The following is a 17,784-nucleotide window of genomic DNA, read 5'->3' as shown; positions in this document are numbered from 1 at the left end:
ATCCATCCCATTCTGTTCCCACAATATCCACTGCTCTTTTAAAAGCATATTAGGAATACAGATAGGCTTCTCTTCATACTCCATGGACCTGCAGGTATTTTGAGTTTCACAAATCAAATGCTAGTTTTATATTCTCAGTATTGCCTCCCAGACCCTGGAGGCAGTGCAAGGGCCCCTCATTGCGACATCTCTATAACTGGAATTCACAAAATACCGTTTTGATTTTAAAGCAATACCAATATTTCTTTCCTAAAGACTTCATTTAACTCATTATACAACCAACCAGCTGCCTTAAAACAACTCGACTTTCCTGTGAACACACACACACACACACACACACACACACACACACACACACACATGCCCACATCATTTTCTTACCAGATGCATGGATCAGCATTCAATCTATGCATGCGCTTAATCTTCCTTGCACAGAAGACCCATTTAAGCATATGCTACAGGTTTGGAACTACCCAAGAACAGACTCGTAACCTAAGCAATTTTGTGCTCCTTGAAGGAACAGCAAAGTGATGAGCATATCCTTGGCCATCCATCCTTGGGCATGGCCCCCAAAATGTTCTGCATCAAATCACACATTCTCCCCAGATGTGGTGAATTTAAAGGTCAGCTCTCCAATGCTCAGATAAAAAATGAGGTTTTTTACTGACTTCCAAATGAGCTGTGGGCAGCCACCCTCTTTAGAGGGTCATTTTATTTTTATCCCTGCATTCCGAAAAGCAACACCCTCCCAGACATTAGGGCTAACAACCTTACACTTACCCACTGATTTCTTTCCAGGCAAGTCCAAGAATTCTAAAAGATTATTATATATCTGGAAAGTTGTCGAGGGGAAAAGGTATTTTTAGCAGGAAAAATAGCAGATCTCAGCACTCCGTTGCATTGATCAGACCTCTTACTTTATGATTTTATTAATGAGGTCCTGTTTCTTTTCTAATCACCACCACCACCACCACCATCCTCATCTCTCCTGCTCACAGATGACACCAACCATCTGTATGTGTAAAAAGGGTTGGAAAGATGTACTCCTGAATCTGAGTACCTGTCGCATGATGGTCTATAAGAATTGAAACTCTAGACAGTGTTCAAGCTCATGTGAGCTTTCCTGACTCTAACAATAATCACTGCCAGGTATTGGAGCCTACACTTCATGAGCCACAGTACGGAGAACTTTACAGCTTGCTCACAGTGGCCGTGAGAGGAAGGCACCGTGGAGATGATGTCATTTGGAAGTCTGAGCACATTGACTTTGAAATGAGAACCATTGTTCAGGGGCAATCCCCACATTAACCTCCAGGAAGTTATTTCTACCAATTCTGTGTCTTAAGTTCTTTGTCTATAAAACAGGGAAAATATTGTGAGTAACTATTTCTTAAACTCTTACTATATTTCAGTGAACACACCCCTCCCCCATTCTACAGATAAAATAACTGAGGCTTGGGTTGAGTAGATTTGCAATTTAAGGAACAAATAAAGATGGATTATAAGCATGTGAACCTGGCCCCTAATTCTGTGTGTCTATATATCAATGTCTTTTTTCTGTTCCCAAAGTGACTGAACACCGTGGGACATTAGAACTAAGGTTCTTGAGAGTGGAATTCACAACACCAGAACAGATTAAAGTCTGTCTAGCCTTTCCAAGGCTATCCCCTACAGATTACTCTGGGCTGGGTACCTTCACCTCCTTTATGACCCCTAGATCATCTAGATATCACTATACAGACCCAATGGAAGCCAGTGAGAAACCCATGCTATAAACCAGGCATGAAGGAAGTCATTTGGAACTTGCTGGGGAAAACAGTACTTCAAAGAGAAGAATATAGTTTGAGAGAGCCAAGACTATATACTATGACAAACGACATTAGGTCAGAAGTATAAGGCACGATTTTTATAGCTTAAAAGTCATATTACAAAGCACAAAATCGAGTAAAAATATAGTGCTAAACTACACCAATACATGTTTGCATTTGATTTAGATGCATCGTTTATAGCCACAAGATTAATTCTAGATCATTGAGAATTCATGAGACAATAAAGAATACCATGACTTGAGCTATTTCTGCATTCTTCTGGGAATCGTTTTACCAAGCTCTCTGGCCACTAGGTAAGCTGTTTTGTGACTGCCGGGAATGACAATCCCATCCCCCAGCTTTCCCTTTTACTTAATAAGTTGAGAAAGAAAACCGGGTAAACATGGAAGTCACACTGAGCCTTGTCTAATGGTACAAGAGCATCTCAGCTCCAGCCAATTGTCCTACTGCACGAAGACATCAGATCGCTTTGCTTTGGAAATCTGAGAATCCAGGTATTTGTATGAAAAGTTCTGCTGGGCAAATGTGGGCGATTTTTTTTTTAATTTAAACAAGGTACAGGTATATGTGTGTGTCACGTGTGTGTGCACACACGCAAGAATATATTTACACACACCCACATAAGAACTGCAAGTCAGCTTCTCAGATTCTTTTGCTCTGCTAGAATGCCTTTGTAAAGAATCAGAATCCATTGCTCACTCATCAGCCATAGCCTTGACTTTATCTTGGCTAAGACTTCATCTTCATTAAGAATCAAGAATTCTTAGTTGCATTTGAGAAAAAAAAAAGTAAGCAACTAGATAGATAGAGAGACAGACAGACAGACAGACAGACAGATAACCCACCTTTGCATTTAAGTGTTTCTAAAGCAAACCATTTAAAGGTGCTTTCCCCTTGGCTCATTGCAAAGAGTTTTTAAGCCTTGCTGATTGAACATCAACATAGGACCCACGTGTGCACATGTGGAGGTGAAACCGAAGTGCATCCAAGACTCGAACAAACAACCTTTTTTGGCTCTCACCCAGCAGCCACTTTATATAATTTTATATTAAATTCAGTCGTCTTCCATCCAAACCGTGAACACCTGGACGGGGTCGTCGGAGCACAAGCTCACAAGGTGGAGCAGCCAAGACCTGAGCCCCCAAATGCAGTGCTTCATTTGGCTATTAAGGGAGGGCTGCTCTGACTAACAGCATCACGGCTAATCTGCTTGAGAAGTTCCGTCAGGAATTCATATTTCATGTGCTCTCTCTGGCACACACAAATATCTCCTCATTTATTTTCCCAAGCTGTTTCCTGTGACCTGTCTGTTTCTCTGTGTTTGCTCAGGGGAGGTGTGCTATTAAGTCAGAGGCAGCTCCTCCATCTCCAGGGGGAAGTTTGACTTCATTCCAGCCGAGGCCCTTTCTTCTATTATTTATAGAGAAAACACTTTCCATTGTCAAATAGCAAACTGGCCCCATCTAAGATTCCTTTATGCAGTAAACTAAACCATCTGCATTTCAGAAAGACAGCGCTGGGGTGCTGAAAGTCAGATTACCCCCAAGGTCACACGCAAAAGCAGAAGTGCTCCAGGGGCCTCCCTTGTGTGTGAGCACTCACTCCCATGGCCACCTGGGTGCCTGGGAGCACAGCAGTGTGAAATGGACAAGCTGGCAGGATTCTCACACTCACCACCGTGCCAAGCAGCTTCCCGGTGCATTAGCTCATCAATTTTACATCTCTCTGGCCTGAGTGAGCACTATTAGTGTCATTTTAAAGATAATGACATCCAAACACGGAAGAGGTTATTATGATTCTGGCCTTGGCCAGAGTCTTGTCTTTTCCGGCCAGGCCTTGATTTGTACGCTTCCATGCTCCTACATTGTCCCGTTTTAAGAAGAAACGTGTTGGTTTGATGTGGCCAGATTCCCCCATTCCCAGAATCTCAACGGGTTCCTGTCTCCCATCCTCTTCCAGGTAACCTCAGCCACAGTCCTATAACATCAGAATAAACAGAATGCCTCCTCATTCCTCAGGATTCTCTTAGGAACTTGCCATGCAGTGACCACCCCCTTTCTGCACAGTGACTATAACGTCTTGTTTGTCTTTGGTGTACTAGAAGTTGAGCCCAACTATCTCCTATTGTAAAGCCCATCACAGTCCCCCTGGGTCGACTATGATAGCAATGAACCAAGTTTGCCTTACCGTTCTTTGACCATTATATCATACATAATATTAGCTTTCATGATACCCAGCCTGTAGTTGACAACACCCAGGTTTGGACCCCAGTATGAATCACTTACTACGCTATACTGCCTCTCACGCTGGCCCCTACAATGCACAGGCTCGGGAATTTTAGAGTGGAAGTCTCTCTGCTTTGTAGATCTCAGGTCTTCCCTAACTCCTTCTGCAATAAGTGTCCTGGGGGCATGTGCTGGGGAGAAGCTGGGGAACTCTTTGGCTATTGATACATGTGTATGATTTTACTCAGAGAGAGAGAGAGAGAGAGAGAGAGAGAGAGAGAGAGAGAGAGAAAGAAAGCAATAAAAAGAGGTAAGGATCCGTTAAATTGTATAAATTATCACTTACTAGTGGGAGGGACCATGACAGATGAAAGAAGTAAAGATGACGAGATATGGTCAGAACAACCAACCAAGCTCATCAGCCCTATGTGATGGTCACAAAACCACACTGAGACATCAGTGAGCAAAATGCTACTGAACTTCACTTTCCATGGTTTTTTCCCAGTTCTTTTTTCTGCAGAGGTAAAAGATATGCTCTGTCCAGGCAGCATGAGTATTTGATAAACAAACGAACACCTCATCCGTCCTTCCTCTAGAGCCAGGACTTACATTAAGTACTCATTTGATGTGGTAAAATGGCTTTTAAGGAAAACATGAGGGCTTTATGCCAAAATGCTAAATGTGGCCATGGCTGCAGGTGAGATTACAAATGGCCTGTGTTGTCTTTTCCTTCTCTATCCAGTTTTTAAACACTTTCCATAATGGGCGTGTGTCATTCCCATCAGAAGGAGAAACAATGGCTTTTGGGAAGACTTTGTAGTAGTGGAATTACTGAGACACCCAGCACACACACACACACACACACACACACACACACACACACACACATACACACACACCACCCATATACACACATACACACACACACAACACCCATATATACACATACACACACAAACACACACACACAACACCCATATACACACATACACACAAAAAAACATATACACACATGTGCACACACATGCACACACACAAACACACACATACATGCACACGCATGCACGAACACCTTTACTGCTGTTTTTATGGGCACTGTAAAGGACAGGCTTTCAAGCACTGGAAAGAATCCTGGTGAGCCACTTCATGATTTATTCCTTCCAACCTTAACTGCATTTCTCCCTTACACCTCTGTCTAGATTTAAGCTTTTGAATGACGGTGTCTCTGCTGTCTGTAAGACCTGTCCTGAAGTTTCAATCCACCCACCAGAACTGTTCCCCAGATGACCGTCCTTACAGCGACAAGCATGTAAAGCCCCAGAAAAATTGCAGTATTGCTAAGAACGAACGGGATTTTTAATCACTGTGTGTTCAGTCTCACGTCGGGTGTCTATGCTGCCTGCCATTCAGCGCAGAGCCTCATAATGTACAGTAATACATTTTACATCTCCTAAATGTACTCTGAGTTTTTATATCTCAGTTCAAAAGAATGGCTTTGGAAATCCTTTTGACTCCTTTATTTGAAAACTACATTTGTGGAATGGGGTAATTAAATTCCTATAGTTTGATATAACATTACCTCCACTATTCTAGCTCATAAAGAAAAAAATGCCAACCATCTTCTTTCCAATTTTGCTGGAAATGGAATGACGCCGCAGATATTTCTGTTAATGCAAGTTAAGATCCTGATAGCCTGTGCCATTGTAGTTAAACCGGAAACCTCTTTCTCCCGCATATCTTCATGGAAATGAAAGTGACTACAGAAATCTCCTGTACTTGATGAAAGCATTCAAACTCCTCTTGAGAAGAAAAAAAGTCAGAAGACCTCCGTGTCGGGACTTTTAAGGCACAGTACAATCTGGAGGACTGTGGTTCTGAAGTGGCTTTAGAATTCTTTAACAGCTTCTTAGGGTTTCTTTAGCAGTGATGAGAGCAAGTGCAGCCATGCCTGAGTAGGGTACCAATGATGTCACGGTGCCCAAGGTAAGGGTGGCTCATGTCACTTGTTCTTCGCCCCCTAGTGGGTGAGAAAATGATAGTACTGTTTTGTTGAAGGCTTTGGGGACTTAAGGAGGTAACAGAATTAGTGCCTAGCCTGAGGACACATGGAGAATTAGTCAAGCTGCCACTCAAATCCACCTATGATGACTTTACACGTAGGCTCTGTCCATCCCCCTTGTGTGGCACCTTTCACTGTGCTTGGGGCTCAGAAATCAATGTTTCACGTTGATATTTTAATTTCTAAACATAAGCCCTATGCTTGTGCATACTAATAAATCTATATGCTTTTTTGTCTTTCGCGAATCTCTAGTGTGACTTCATTTCAGCAGACTCCACTGAGCCTTCAAAGGGAAAGTGTGCTGGGGTAGAGTTCTTGCCTGACAAGGGCAGGGCCCTGAGTTCAATCCCCAGGACCAGAGGGAAAGAGAGGTAGAGATTTCCCTATGCTACCTGCCAGACAGCCCAAATATCCTCTCCACCAGTGTCTGTGGAGCACTGAGAGAACCAGCCATTGGCTCTGGGGGTACTGTCAGGACAAACTGATCTTAGAATATAGCAAATAGACCCACGTTCCCTCAGTGATTGGAGAATAAAGTTACCACAGTAACTGTTTTTATGAGTCTCCAAATTTCTAAACTATGTGGTCTATATTTGTTCTCTTCTCTCTCTTAGATGATGGCTCTCGAAGGCCCCTAGGATACAGTTATAAATGACCAAGAAAGATTTGAGGTGCTAAAGTGTACAACCATTTCACACTACAAATAGATTTGTTCCTGAACCAGGTGGAAAGAGGCAGGACTCTTGTAATATGAATTGATGACAAATCCTTCACAACCGAACAGCACACACAGTGACTAAAACACAAAGGGATGGGACCAAACAGCCTTGGCCACAGTATTAAATGTTCTCAGAAGAAAATTAGTCCAAAGGCAGCAGGGCCTCGGGGCATCTGGACAGCAGAGGAATGATGAAGAAAGCCAACACAAACAAGTTAGTTAAAGAAGCAAAGCGTCGCTTCCAAGAGGATTCTACTTTTCTATCTGCGCAGCAGATAGAAAAGTGAGAGTAATGAGTTGGAATAGATATTATTAACTTTTAATTAAGTTCTTTGGTAATAACATACAAACTGATCATTCACCCAAACATCTCAATTAAGGATATAGAGAAGCGCATTCCTTCCAGCCCTTTGTCAGCTTTGTATCAAATGATTCAAACAGCTGAACCAGTTCAAAGACTCTACAGAGAATAAATAAGCCTGAGGCTTACTCAGGCTTCCTACAAAGATACTAAAGTGGTCATTCTTAATGTCATCCGTGTTCAGGAAGATGCGCATACATCTCCTAGTATCCCAAGTTTGCTCACCCATAAGCAGCTACCGTGAAGAAAAAAGACAGTTCAAGAAAAAAGTGGGTGTGCTCAGAACATAGGAAATATAAACAAGAACTTCATAAACTAAGTCTGACCTTATAAACTACAATTGTAATGTGAACTCTGATTGGTTCTTAGCTTAAGACTGATTATATTCCCAACAAAAGGAAAGTACAGGTTAGACTCACAAACCCAAGCACATTTGATGATGGTTCTCAAATCCCTAGCCAGCAGAAACTATTGTAGAAACAATGTGTTTGTTTGATAAGAAAGTACAAACAGATCTCAGTATTGTGAATATCCTGATGATTTTTACCAGAGAATAATTTAGATGACGGCCAGGCCTCTACCTTTTTCAGAAGACAGTCATTAGATCCATCTCCTGAACCATGCTTCTTGGCATATCAGCAGAATGGGAGGCTAACGTGTTAACATGCAGGCCATGAACGAGGACGCCGCTTCAGGTCTTTTCTTCATGTTCAAGTTCAGTGTTTTTTCACACTTTTAGCTTTTTCAGAGTGAACCTTCATCTTTCTCAATGTCAAAAAAAAAAAAAAAAAAAAAAAAATGTGGGCTAGTTGAAAGTTCCATCTCAACTAAGAAAATGAAGCCTACTATTAAACTAGCCTGTATTACATACAGCTGTCATCTCAGAACGGAGGACATGTGACAAACTTAGAAAATTAACTTTTGTCACTAGTGAAGACTCACTGGGCATATTATCTCATTTAAGGTCCTACATTGCGCTATAAGTTAAAGCTTTTTGTTTACTTAGTTGTTTCCCAAACTGTGCCCACAGTTGTTTCTTTTGCATGAGACTGACATTCTGGGAACAGGTCCTGGGAAAGATGGCTTATTCCTTCATTGCCCTTGGCTAGCACTCGCCTCTCGTCAGCATTATTGAGACCCACTAATAAAATCCCTTCAATCGGAAAGCGAAGGTGAACACATTTCAGGGTCAGCAGAACCAAATGGATGACCTAAAACCTTATATAAACGGAAAGTTCTAGCTGGGCCAGGGGCCAATTCATTCTGCTTAGGAAATATCTGTGCTCAGATTGATTGCTTCTCCTCCAGATGATGTACCACATGGTCAGTTGCAAATTCCTTCATGATGTAAGGAGTGAACTGCCAAAAAATAAAAAAATTTTTAAAAAAAGCCTTCTGCATCAGAGGAGGGGGTGCACTGTTCGCTGACAGATTCTCTCCTCTATATCCTAACTTTGGGAGGAAGGGACAGCTGTATATTTCCGGGGCTGGGTTTTTAAGTTCCTCTGATCAGTACATTTCTGTCTGTGCGTCACTGTGCAGATGAGTAACTAGTCTTGCAGACAGAATAGCAGAATACAAAACAGCACCCGCTCACTGACAGCTCTTAGAGTTGCCAGGGTCCTCTTTCAGGTTGTGCAGCAGGACGTTTCATAACAAAGAGGACACTCTACAGTTCTAGTGTTTGCATAAAAGGGATCTCAGATATACAAATGACGCTGGAAGATTACTTAGGAAAGGCATATGGGAGCATTGTCTAACTACCTCTCTTCAATGTCACCAGCTCCTTTTGCTACCAAACTGCCAGGGTTGCTGTTGTCAAACTGACAGATCTAAAGATAAGTTGGGAGGGATTGTCTAGATGAAGGTTAGCCTCTGAGAAAGTCTCAAAGGGATGGTCTTGATTATATTTATTGATATGGCAAGACCCATCTTAATAATGAGCAGAAGGGTCCCTGAGCAGAAGATGGTGACCTGGAGAAAAGCAGAAGAGCTTATCACACATGGATGCCCTCCCTGCATCTGCATCGTGGAAGCTATGGGACCTCTGTTACCTTGGCTTCCCTGCAGTGACGGGCTGTACCCTTGAGCCCTGAGCTGGAGTAAACCTCTTCACCCTTCCCTTGATCTTGCCATGGTGTTTGTCCATTGGACATGCAAATGGTATGCATCTGGTAGAAAAACTAACCTTGAGACTGTGGTCTTAGGCAAGGCCCTGTCCGGTAATGCATTCCTTTAATCTCAGCATTTCAGGAGGTAGAGGCAGGAGGATAAGTAGTTTCCAAATAGCCTTAATTGTGAGAGCGACCAGTCCCAGGGCAGAAGATCCTGAGCTGTATTTGGTGGGGAATTTACTGCATAGTAAATTCAAGGCCAGCCTGAGCTACCTGTGACTTTGTCCTGAACAAATAAGGAAGCTCTAGCTTTACTGCCTACAGAAACATAAACAAGTTTATACCTAACTATGAAATTCTTTCTTTCCATGCCTGTAAAGTCTCAGTTCCTAGAGTTGCACCTTGTCCAACTGCCCTGCTTTTTCCGGATTAATAAATTGAAACGTGCTCAGGATACATGTATGAAAATCATGGTTACAGCCATTTTGAGTTATAATTCAGGGTCTGTGAGATGGTTCAGCTGATAAAATACTCTTTTCATCAAGCTAAAATACCTGAATTTGATCCCCAGATCCCACTTGGTAGAAGAGAGAACCAATTCCCATAAATTGTTTTCTGACTTTCACACTGTACTAAGGCACACACATGTGTGCACACACACACACACACACACACACATACACACACACACACACACACACACACACACACACACACACGGATGGACACACACAAAAAAAACAAGTATGTAAACAGATATACTTAAATGATCATTCAAATCAACTTGCTTTTTAACACAATAAGATACTTTACTGTAGTAGCCGTTTTACAAAAAATATTCTGTTGTCTACCAAACAGAACCTCATAACTGAGGACATACAGTGTACCATAAGGATCATGTGATCTTGTCCCTTCAACATGGTGTAGTCCAGTGTAAAACTCTCAAGTCCAAAACAAAAGCTGGCCACCTATAGTTCAGTTTCTACGTAGAGATGTGATTCATTACCGATGGACTTTTGGTTTTGTTTTAATTTTGCATCTGAAGGCCTTTAGTCATAATGTGTTTTCTCCAGTTCTCCAAGACTCTAAAGCTTCTTATTCATTTATATCCGGCTCCTTCATAGATGTTTGCACCTACCCGGCCACTGACAGCATTTAAGTCTACGAACCCAATGTGCACACTAATGTATTAAATCCACCTTAGCCAGAAATGGGAAATGGTTTATCTCAAAATTATAACACATGCCATGTAGCCCTTATTGGAAATATTTTTGCATATCTGTCATGCACAGAACTGGGACAGCTAGGAGGAGTAAGAAAAGAATCTGGCAGCCAAAACTAATGGCCTTATTCATTACCCACCAGAGGGCAAATTATTTACATGTGTAACAATGCCTTTGAAATACACTCGCCAAGCATCATCATCAATTTCTTTAGATACAAAGGAGGTTCATTTAAATTGTTCTCAGGGCATAAAAACCATTGCCCACAGAGAAGCAGCTGAGATAGCTTCATTCTCAAAACTGAACATTATTAACACGTCAAAATAAATATCAGGCAGAAATATAGCAAGGGGATAGAGTGTCTACAGGCAATGCAGTCTGGACCCTCTGGAAACCAGTCCCAGATGTCCAAAAGCAGCCTTAGACAAAACCAAGCTTAGCGATGCCAATTAGTCTGAGTGGATGTTGTTTTTCTCCTTAGATCTGTTGACAGTGCATTCCAGAAAGTTATTAAGTGTCTTCTTTCATGAGTCATAATTCTTTTTTTATATGTGCTTAAATTCACCATAAACAAGGAAAAGCAGGCACTGTATAAACAGAAGCATTAATAATATAAATCTCACCCAGAGTATAGGAGTAATGCAGCCTGTCTCACGGTCATACATAAATAGCAATGGATGTAGTTTTCCATCTGTCCTCTCTGTGGATTTTTCTCCTTTGGTACAGCTCATCTCTCCTTTTCACCTACTACTTCTTCAGGGCTCTTGATGCAAATGAGTTGGTTAAATGGACTAGTAATAGCTCCACTTCTCATGAGGCCTAGCCAGCCACAACTCTCTCCAGCCACTGAACTTCACTGCCAGTGGGACTTGAAAGCGTAAACTCTCACTCTTTATAAGTGAGTCACTTAGTATGGGGTTTGGAAGCCATTAACATGCATGGTATCCAGCGGGCTATTTATTCAGCCTGTACTTTGAAATGGTCTGGTCAGAACCTGTACTGTCTTCCAGGACTTTCCCACCTCTCTTGTTTTTAACAGAGAGATGGGTAATGGCTCTCAGATGCCCACAGCAATTGAATTCCTGTTTCACGAAAGTCACCAGCTTTACTACAGTATGAGTGCCCTTCTCATTTTCCTCACCATACAGAAAATTCTTTCCAGATACTTCTTTGCTGTGCCACGCTTCAAGGTGAACAAACAATTAACAGAATGGAAAGGAACTGAAACTGTTAGGCTGGGAAGCCTCCGAAAGTCGGAGGGATTGGGAATGGGAGGTTGGGTAATATCAATAAAAGTGAGTAAATCAAGCAGGGTCACTAAACACACACAGACATGCACAGGCACACACGCACTCATACATGCACACACTCACGCATGTACACAAGTACATTTCAACTATACTGACAGAGACTCAGAATGTTTCGCATAAGCTTACACTCAGCTTTCTGTCAGTCAAAATCACTGCAGGACTGCAAGCCAGCTGCCCTTCTCAGTGGACATTTGGTCCTCCCTCACTTGCCAATCATTATTTTGCAGTTAGCGAATACTGTCTTTTTTAGGTTCTGCCCTCAAAATCCTAGTCTCAAACATATGTTTGGGGGTTGGGTTGGGTTGGGTTGGGTTGACCAGTGAGAGATCCTGTTTCAAAAAAGATGGGCAATTCCTGAAGAACAACACTTGAGACTTGTCTTACTTAGTGCTGTGAATAGACACCATGACCAAAGCAACTTTTATAAAGACAAAATTTACTTGGAGCTGGCTTACATGTTCTGAGGTTCAGTCCATGATCATCAAGGTAGGAGCATGGCAGCATCTAGACAGCCTTTGTGCATGAGGAACTGAGAGTTCTACGTCTTCATCTGAAGGTTGCTAGTAGAAAACTGACTTCCTGCTCAACATCATTAGCCATCAGGGAAATGCAAATCAAAACAACCTTGAGATTCCACCTCACACCAACCAGAATGGCTAAGATCAAAAATTCAGATGACAGCAGATGCTGGTGAGGATTCAGAGAAAGAGGAACACTTCTCCACTGCTGGTGGGGTTATAAACTGGTACAACCACTCTGGAAATCAGTCTGGCGATTCCTCAGAAAATTGGATTTAGTACTACCTGAAGACCCAGTTATTCCACTTCTGGGCATCTACCCCAGAGAAGCTCTACCATACAACAAGGGCACATGCACCACATGTTCATAGCAGCCCTATTTATAATAGCCAGAAGCTGGAAAGAACCCAGATGTCCTTCAGTAGATGAATGGATACAAAAATTGTGGTACATTTACACAATGGAGTACTACTCAGCTATCAGAAACAATGACTTTATGAAATTCTTAAGAAAATGGATGCATCTAGAGAATATCATCCTGAGTGAGATAACCCAGTCACAAAAGAACAGACATAATATGCAGTCACTGATAATTGGATACTAACCCCAGAAAGCTCTGAACACCCCAGAAACAACTCACAGACTATATGAAGTTCAAGAAAAACAGTTAAAAAAAAAAAGAAAAAGAAAACCCATTATGCTTAATCTTTACACACCAAGAAAACTTTGACTATTTCCAGGTTACATCCTGTTTTACATGTACTTTATGCTCATTGTAACTAGTAAGATTTTAATGCATACTATCAAACCTTTAAAAAAAAAACAAGTACTGACAAAAATGTATTCACATACTTTTATGCATAAATGCTTAAAATCTGTACATTTATCTTTGTTTTTTAAAATAAAGTTGTTCAGTTTAAAAAAAAAAAAGAGAAAACTGACTTCCAAGAAACTAGGGTGAAGATCTTCTAGTGTGCACGTACACACACACACATACACACACACAAGGAAATGTAGTTTTACTTTTTATCTGTGTACATATAGTGTATGAATATGCATGGGTAAATGTACCTGCTTGGAAGTCAGAGGTCAATATTAGGCATCTTCCTCTCTCCCCCTCTACCTTATTCTTTTAAACATCTCTCCCAGAACCTAGAGCTCACTGACTGGTTAGACTCCCTGTCCAGAAAGACCCAGGAATCTTTCTGTCTTCCACCACCACCACCACAATACTGCGATTACAGGCACATGCCACCATACCTAGCTGATAGCTAGGTGCAGGGGATTAGAACCCAGGTCCTCATGCTTGCATCCTGAGTACGTTGCCCACTGAGCCATCTCCTAGCACTGAAAGAAAAATTTTCTTGTTGGGAGTAAAGAGTCATGTTTCGATATATAACTGCAGCAAACACATTCGGTTTAAGACCTCCTTTCTTTACCAGGAGGCTATACTCATTTAAGCTTCCTAGCCTGGCAGATCGGTGAGCTTCTAAACGTCTTTGTAGTCCTAGACTCTGAAATAAGGAAGAAGCAGGTGGCAAAAGCTTTCTAGATGTGATCCTTTAACATCTTAAACACAACATCCAACCCTGCTTTTCCTCCTCCATCATTTGTCTGGGGAAGAATGTTCCTGGTATCATAACTAACATCTGGTCCATCTTTTTGTTGTTGTTGTTTCTACTTAGAAGAACTGTTAAGCTCAGATTCTTACCACTGTCCTTACCTCATGTCTGATGATAACCACATCAACTTGTCAAAGAAATAGTGCTAGCTGCAATCCCTACTCCTCTGCCAATGTACACCTTTCTCTATGACAATACTTCCACCAGATTCGATAAACTACAGCCTATAGACCAAATCTAACCCACCCCTGCTTTTGGAGAATGAAGTTTTAGTGGAATATACCCATGTTCACTCACTTGTGTATTCTCTACGGCTGCTTTTTTGCTCCACGGTAGCCGAGCTAATTTTGACAGTGATTACAAGGCTCCAACCCTAAAATATTGACTACCCCTTTATAGCCATCCATCCAACTAAACAGGAAGACTAAAATACATATTCTGGTAGCTAATAAACCTAGAGTTCATTATCATTTTGCAAAACAAGAGCAAAGTTAGGGTAAAACCATGCTCTCCCCAGAACATTAGTCTAGGAGTCATGGTCAAAGGCCATGAGCTTTATTTCATCATACAATTAGGCACTGAACAGTTTTTTTAAGTTGAAAAGTAACTCACTGTGGCTAGTTTCTGAACGTCTTCATCTGAGGCTCCCAGAGACGCTAAGCCTATTTCTTGTGAAAACTGAGCAAACTTGGGATCCGCAAGCAGTGGCACGTGTCCCAAGAGTTCATGGCACGTGTCTCTGTGAGGAAACAAAAACAATCACAAACACATGTTACACAACAAGTTTCAAAGTATCACCTGTTGAACAAGACTGAAGACCCTACATATAATCTTATTATATATAATTTATTATATAATATGTTATTTTATAATTACCACTAATCATACCTGAAATGCAGATGTATCATATGATTAATGAGAGGTTAGGCTGGATGAGATGTTATTTCGGGTAAGGTATAAAATCCTGTGTGAGAGACAGCACATATGAGAGGACGTGTGGTCACGTGCCTATGAAGGCCAGGGGCGACCTCTGGCGCTCCGCGCCATTTTTCTTTTTCCTGTTTTTTGAGACAGGGTCTTTCATTGGTCTGAAACTCACCTCATAGACTGGCCTGCCCAGCCAGTGAGCCCCTGCTGTGTCTTCACCACAGTAACCTGACTTTCTTAAACATGGGTTCTGAGCTCAAATTTAGGTCCTCATGTTAAGAGACAAACACTTTGCCAACTGAGACATTTCGTCAGACTGGAAGACAGTACTTTTAATAAAGCAGAATAAAAGCCGTTACTTTTGGGAGACGTGGTCCTGCCCATCAGCCGAGAGAGGCCTGGAACTTGAAATCTTCCCTGATGTGCTTCCTCCGGAAGAAAGCTTCCCCAACAGGCATGACCTTGGGAAGCTGCTTGTTTTTGAGTGTTACTCCATCCTGAGCACATAGTGTCTGTGTTACATAGTTATCCTCCGGACAGCCTTAGCAACCGGAACTTCTTGGTGTGAGATCCTGCAGCGCGGATGGGCAAACCACCAATTCTCTGGCAATTTGTCTATATTATAAACAAAGTCTGACTGAAACATAGCCACGCCCACTTAAACATAGCCACGCCCTCTTAAACACAGCCACGCCCACTTATAGACAGACTGTCTACAGTCCTTGTTGTCAGGAACTGCAGAGTCCAATAGCTGTTGCTGGGATCACAGTTCTGCAAATTCTAAAATAATTGCTCTCTGGCCCTTTAAGAGAGAATGCTTGCTGATTTTAGGCATAAGTAGTAATAAACTAAATTAAATTTGGGCCTGAGGACGCCTTTGAAATTGAGTCTCTGTGTAACAAACTGCAGCCAAACTTGGTACAGAGTAACTGAAAGCCTAATTTGGGAGTAACGGTTTATAACAAATAGCTGAGTCAGAGCCGATTCCGGCAGCTCAAGTTCAATCACAGGTAGCTAGCTGATTCAAATAAGACAATCGCCCGCTATCATCAATTAAGCTGTCCCTGTGGGTCACTTCCATTTTGTGCCCATAATCATTCTATGACCACCTTGCAGCCTTGACTTATTGTGGTTTTAAAGCCCAATTCAGGGATCACAAATAAAAGCCAACTGTGTGTGTGTGTGTGTGTGTGTGTGTGTGTGTGCGCGCGCGCGCGCGCGCGCATTCGAGCATGTTGCTTTCAATTGAACATATTACAGTTTTTTAACTAAATTTTCTGCCTTTTAGTAATAGCAATAAAGCCAAAATTTCAGTTCAGCTTCTCACGATTTCGAAAACCTTGTGCTCATCCTGAATCTGCACAGAGTCCTTGTTAGGCTTCACGTGGCTCTGAGAAACACCAGAGAATCACCTGTTGTCAACAAAGCCGTTTCCTCGGACAGCTGATCGGCTGGGACATGCGCTCCTCCTTTGAGAAGTGCCTTCGGAACATTCTCCCAGTTCTCTGACCTGTACAAGACCCTGGAGATAACAAAAGCCTGCCTTCGTTTATTTGCTTAAGCTTCCATTTGGAACTGGATAAGTGGGCAAGGGATGGGTATGTGTCTAAGGCCGTGGACTTCCTAAAGTTGTTGTCGTGAATAATAAACTGTTTCTTGCTACCAGGCTACACTGAAATTAATTTTCCCATAATTCTCTGAGCATGGATCCAGATGTAGAAAGATTTATGCTCATGACCAAAACTTTTTTTAAGTCCTAAAAGATTACACAGTAACTGAAAGATGTTTCTGAACTCACCCGAGCTTCTCTGAAATGTATTACTTCGTAAGTGCTGTATAACCAAAGTCTGGTGCTACCATCCTTATGGCAAAGATAAAGTTGGATGACCAAATAGTGACTGACAGCAAATGTTATGATTTTGATACTCACATCAAACAGGCAGTCACTCAAACAAATAACCTTGTTCTAACAATTCAAGCTACATGACCAACCTTGTCAAACACTTTACAGACCGACCAGGTTGACTGTTGATAGGCATGTGATAACCCCGCCCCTTTGTTGAGTAAGATGTAATGACCCCACCTCCCTGTCAGCTGAATGGAATAAACACACTCAGCTTTCATGGTACTGCAGCAGCCTCTCCGGCTTTAGTGTGTCTGTGGGTCTGTTTTCTCTTCGTTCCTGCTCTGCCCCAATCTTTGAAGCTCTGCCAGGATGTGGTAAGAAAGAATAAACGGGAGGTTGAGGATGCCAGTCGGTGCTTAAGGCCCTTGCAAAAGGACTTGAGTTTGGATCCCCATCATCCAAGTCAAAAGCCTGGCATCTATAACCCCAGAGTTAGGAGATGGAGATAAGCTTGCCACAACAGTGATGGGGAGTAGTGACCCTATGTCAACCTCTGACCTTCACACACATGCACATGTGCACACACGCTCACTCATGCACATGCACGCACACGCACAGATGCGTGGGTGCACATAGGACAGTATACTGAAGCTTTATGAATCAGAAATATCGCTTAAGGTTTTGTATCATGTTAGTGATGTAACCTTCCCTTGCAAAGAAGCTTCATAATATCCTTTGGATCAACGAGGAAACTTAATCTTCCTGGTTGTCATACTTTAGGTGAAAGAAAGACGGGGCTGGAAGTTCTCTCTTAAAGCTGTGTTCTTTCTGCTCTCTGCTGTTTGAGTTTTACAGATACGGCAGCAGTGAGGACGAAGGCCATGCTTAGCACAAGGACAGAGAGCATAACCCACATGACTAGCATAAGAAAGTCATAGATAGCGCGCCCGAGTCTTTTTCTGCCATTCCCTGGCCTCATGCTTCCAAAGCACTTGAGGGGCCTTTTAAAAAGTACCAAGTTATGACCAGTTC

The 17,784-nt window shown here is 42.1% G+C and overlaps 1 protein-coding gene across 1 annotated transcript in view; it reads right to left on the bottom strand.

Moving 5' to 3' along the window:
* The window catches only part of TPH2 (tryptophan hydroxylase 2), a gene marked incomplete at both ends in the record, with an annotated part of 108,981 nt that overhangs the window by 24,300 nt on the left and 66,897 nt on the right, over positions 1-17,784 (bottom strand). The window contains one exon of the mRNA XM_080936000.1: positions 14,592-14,718. Coding sequence (XP_080792126.1) covers positions 14,592-14,718 — 127 coding nt within the window. The remainder of the gene's footprint in view (positions 1-14,591; positions 14,719-17,784) is intronic.

Source organism: Micromys minutus (genome assembly GCF_963924665.1).
Source record: "Micromys minutus genome assembly, chromosome: 22".
In the NCBI taxonomy this organism is placed as follows: domain Eukaryota; kingdom Metazoa; phylum Chordata; class Mammalia; order Rodentia; family Muridae; genus Micromys; species Micromys minutus.
Note: the sequence above shows the minus strand (reverse complement) of the source record. Positions and strands in the feature narration are given on the sequence as shown.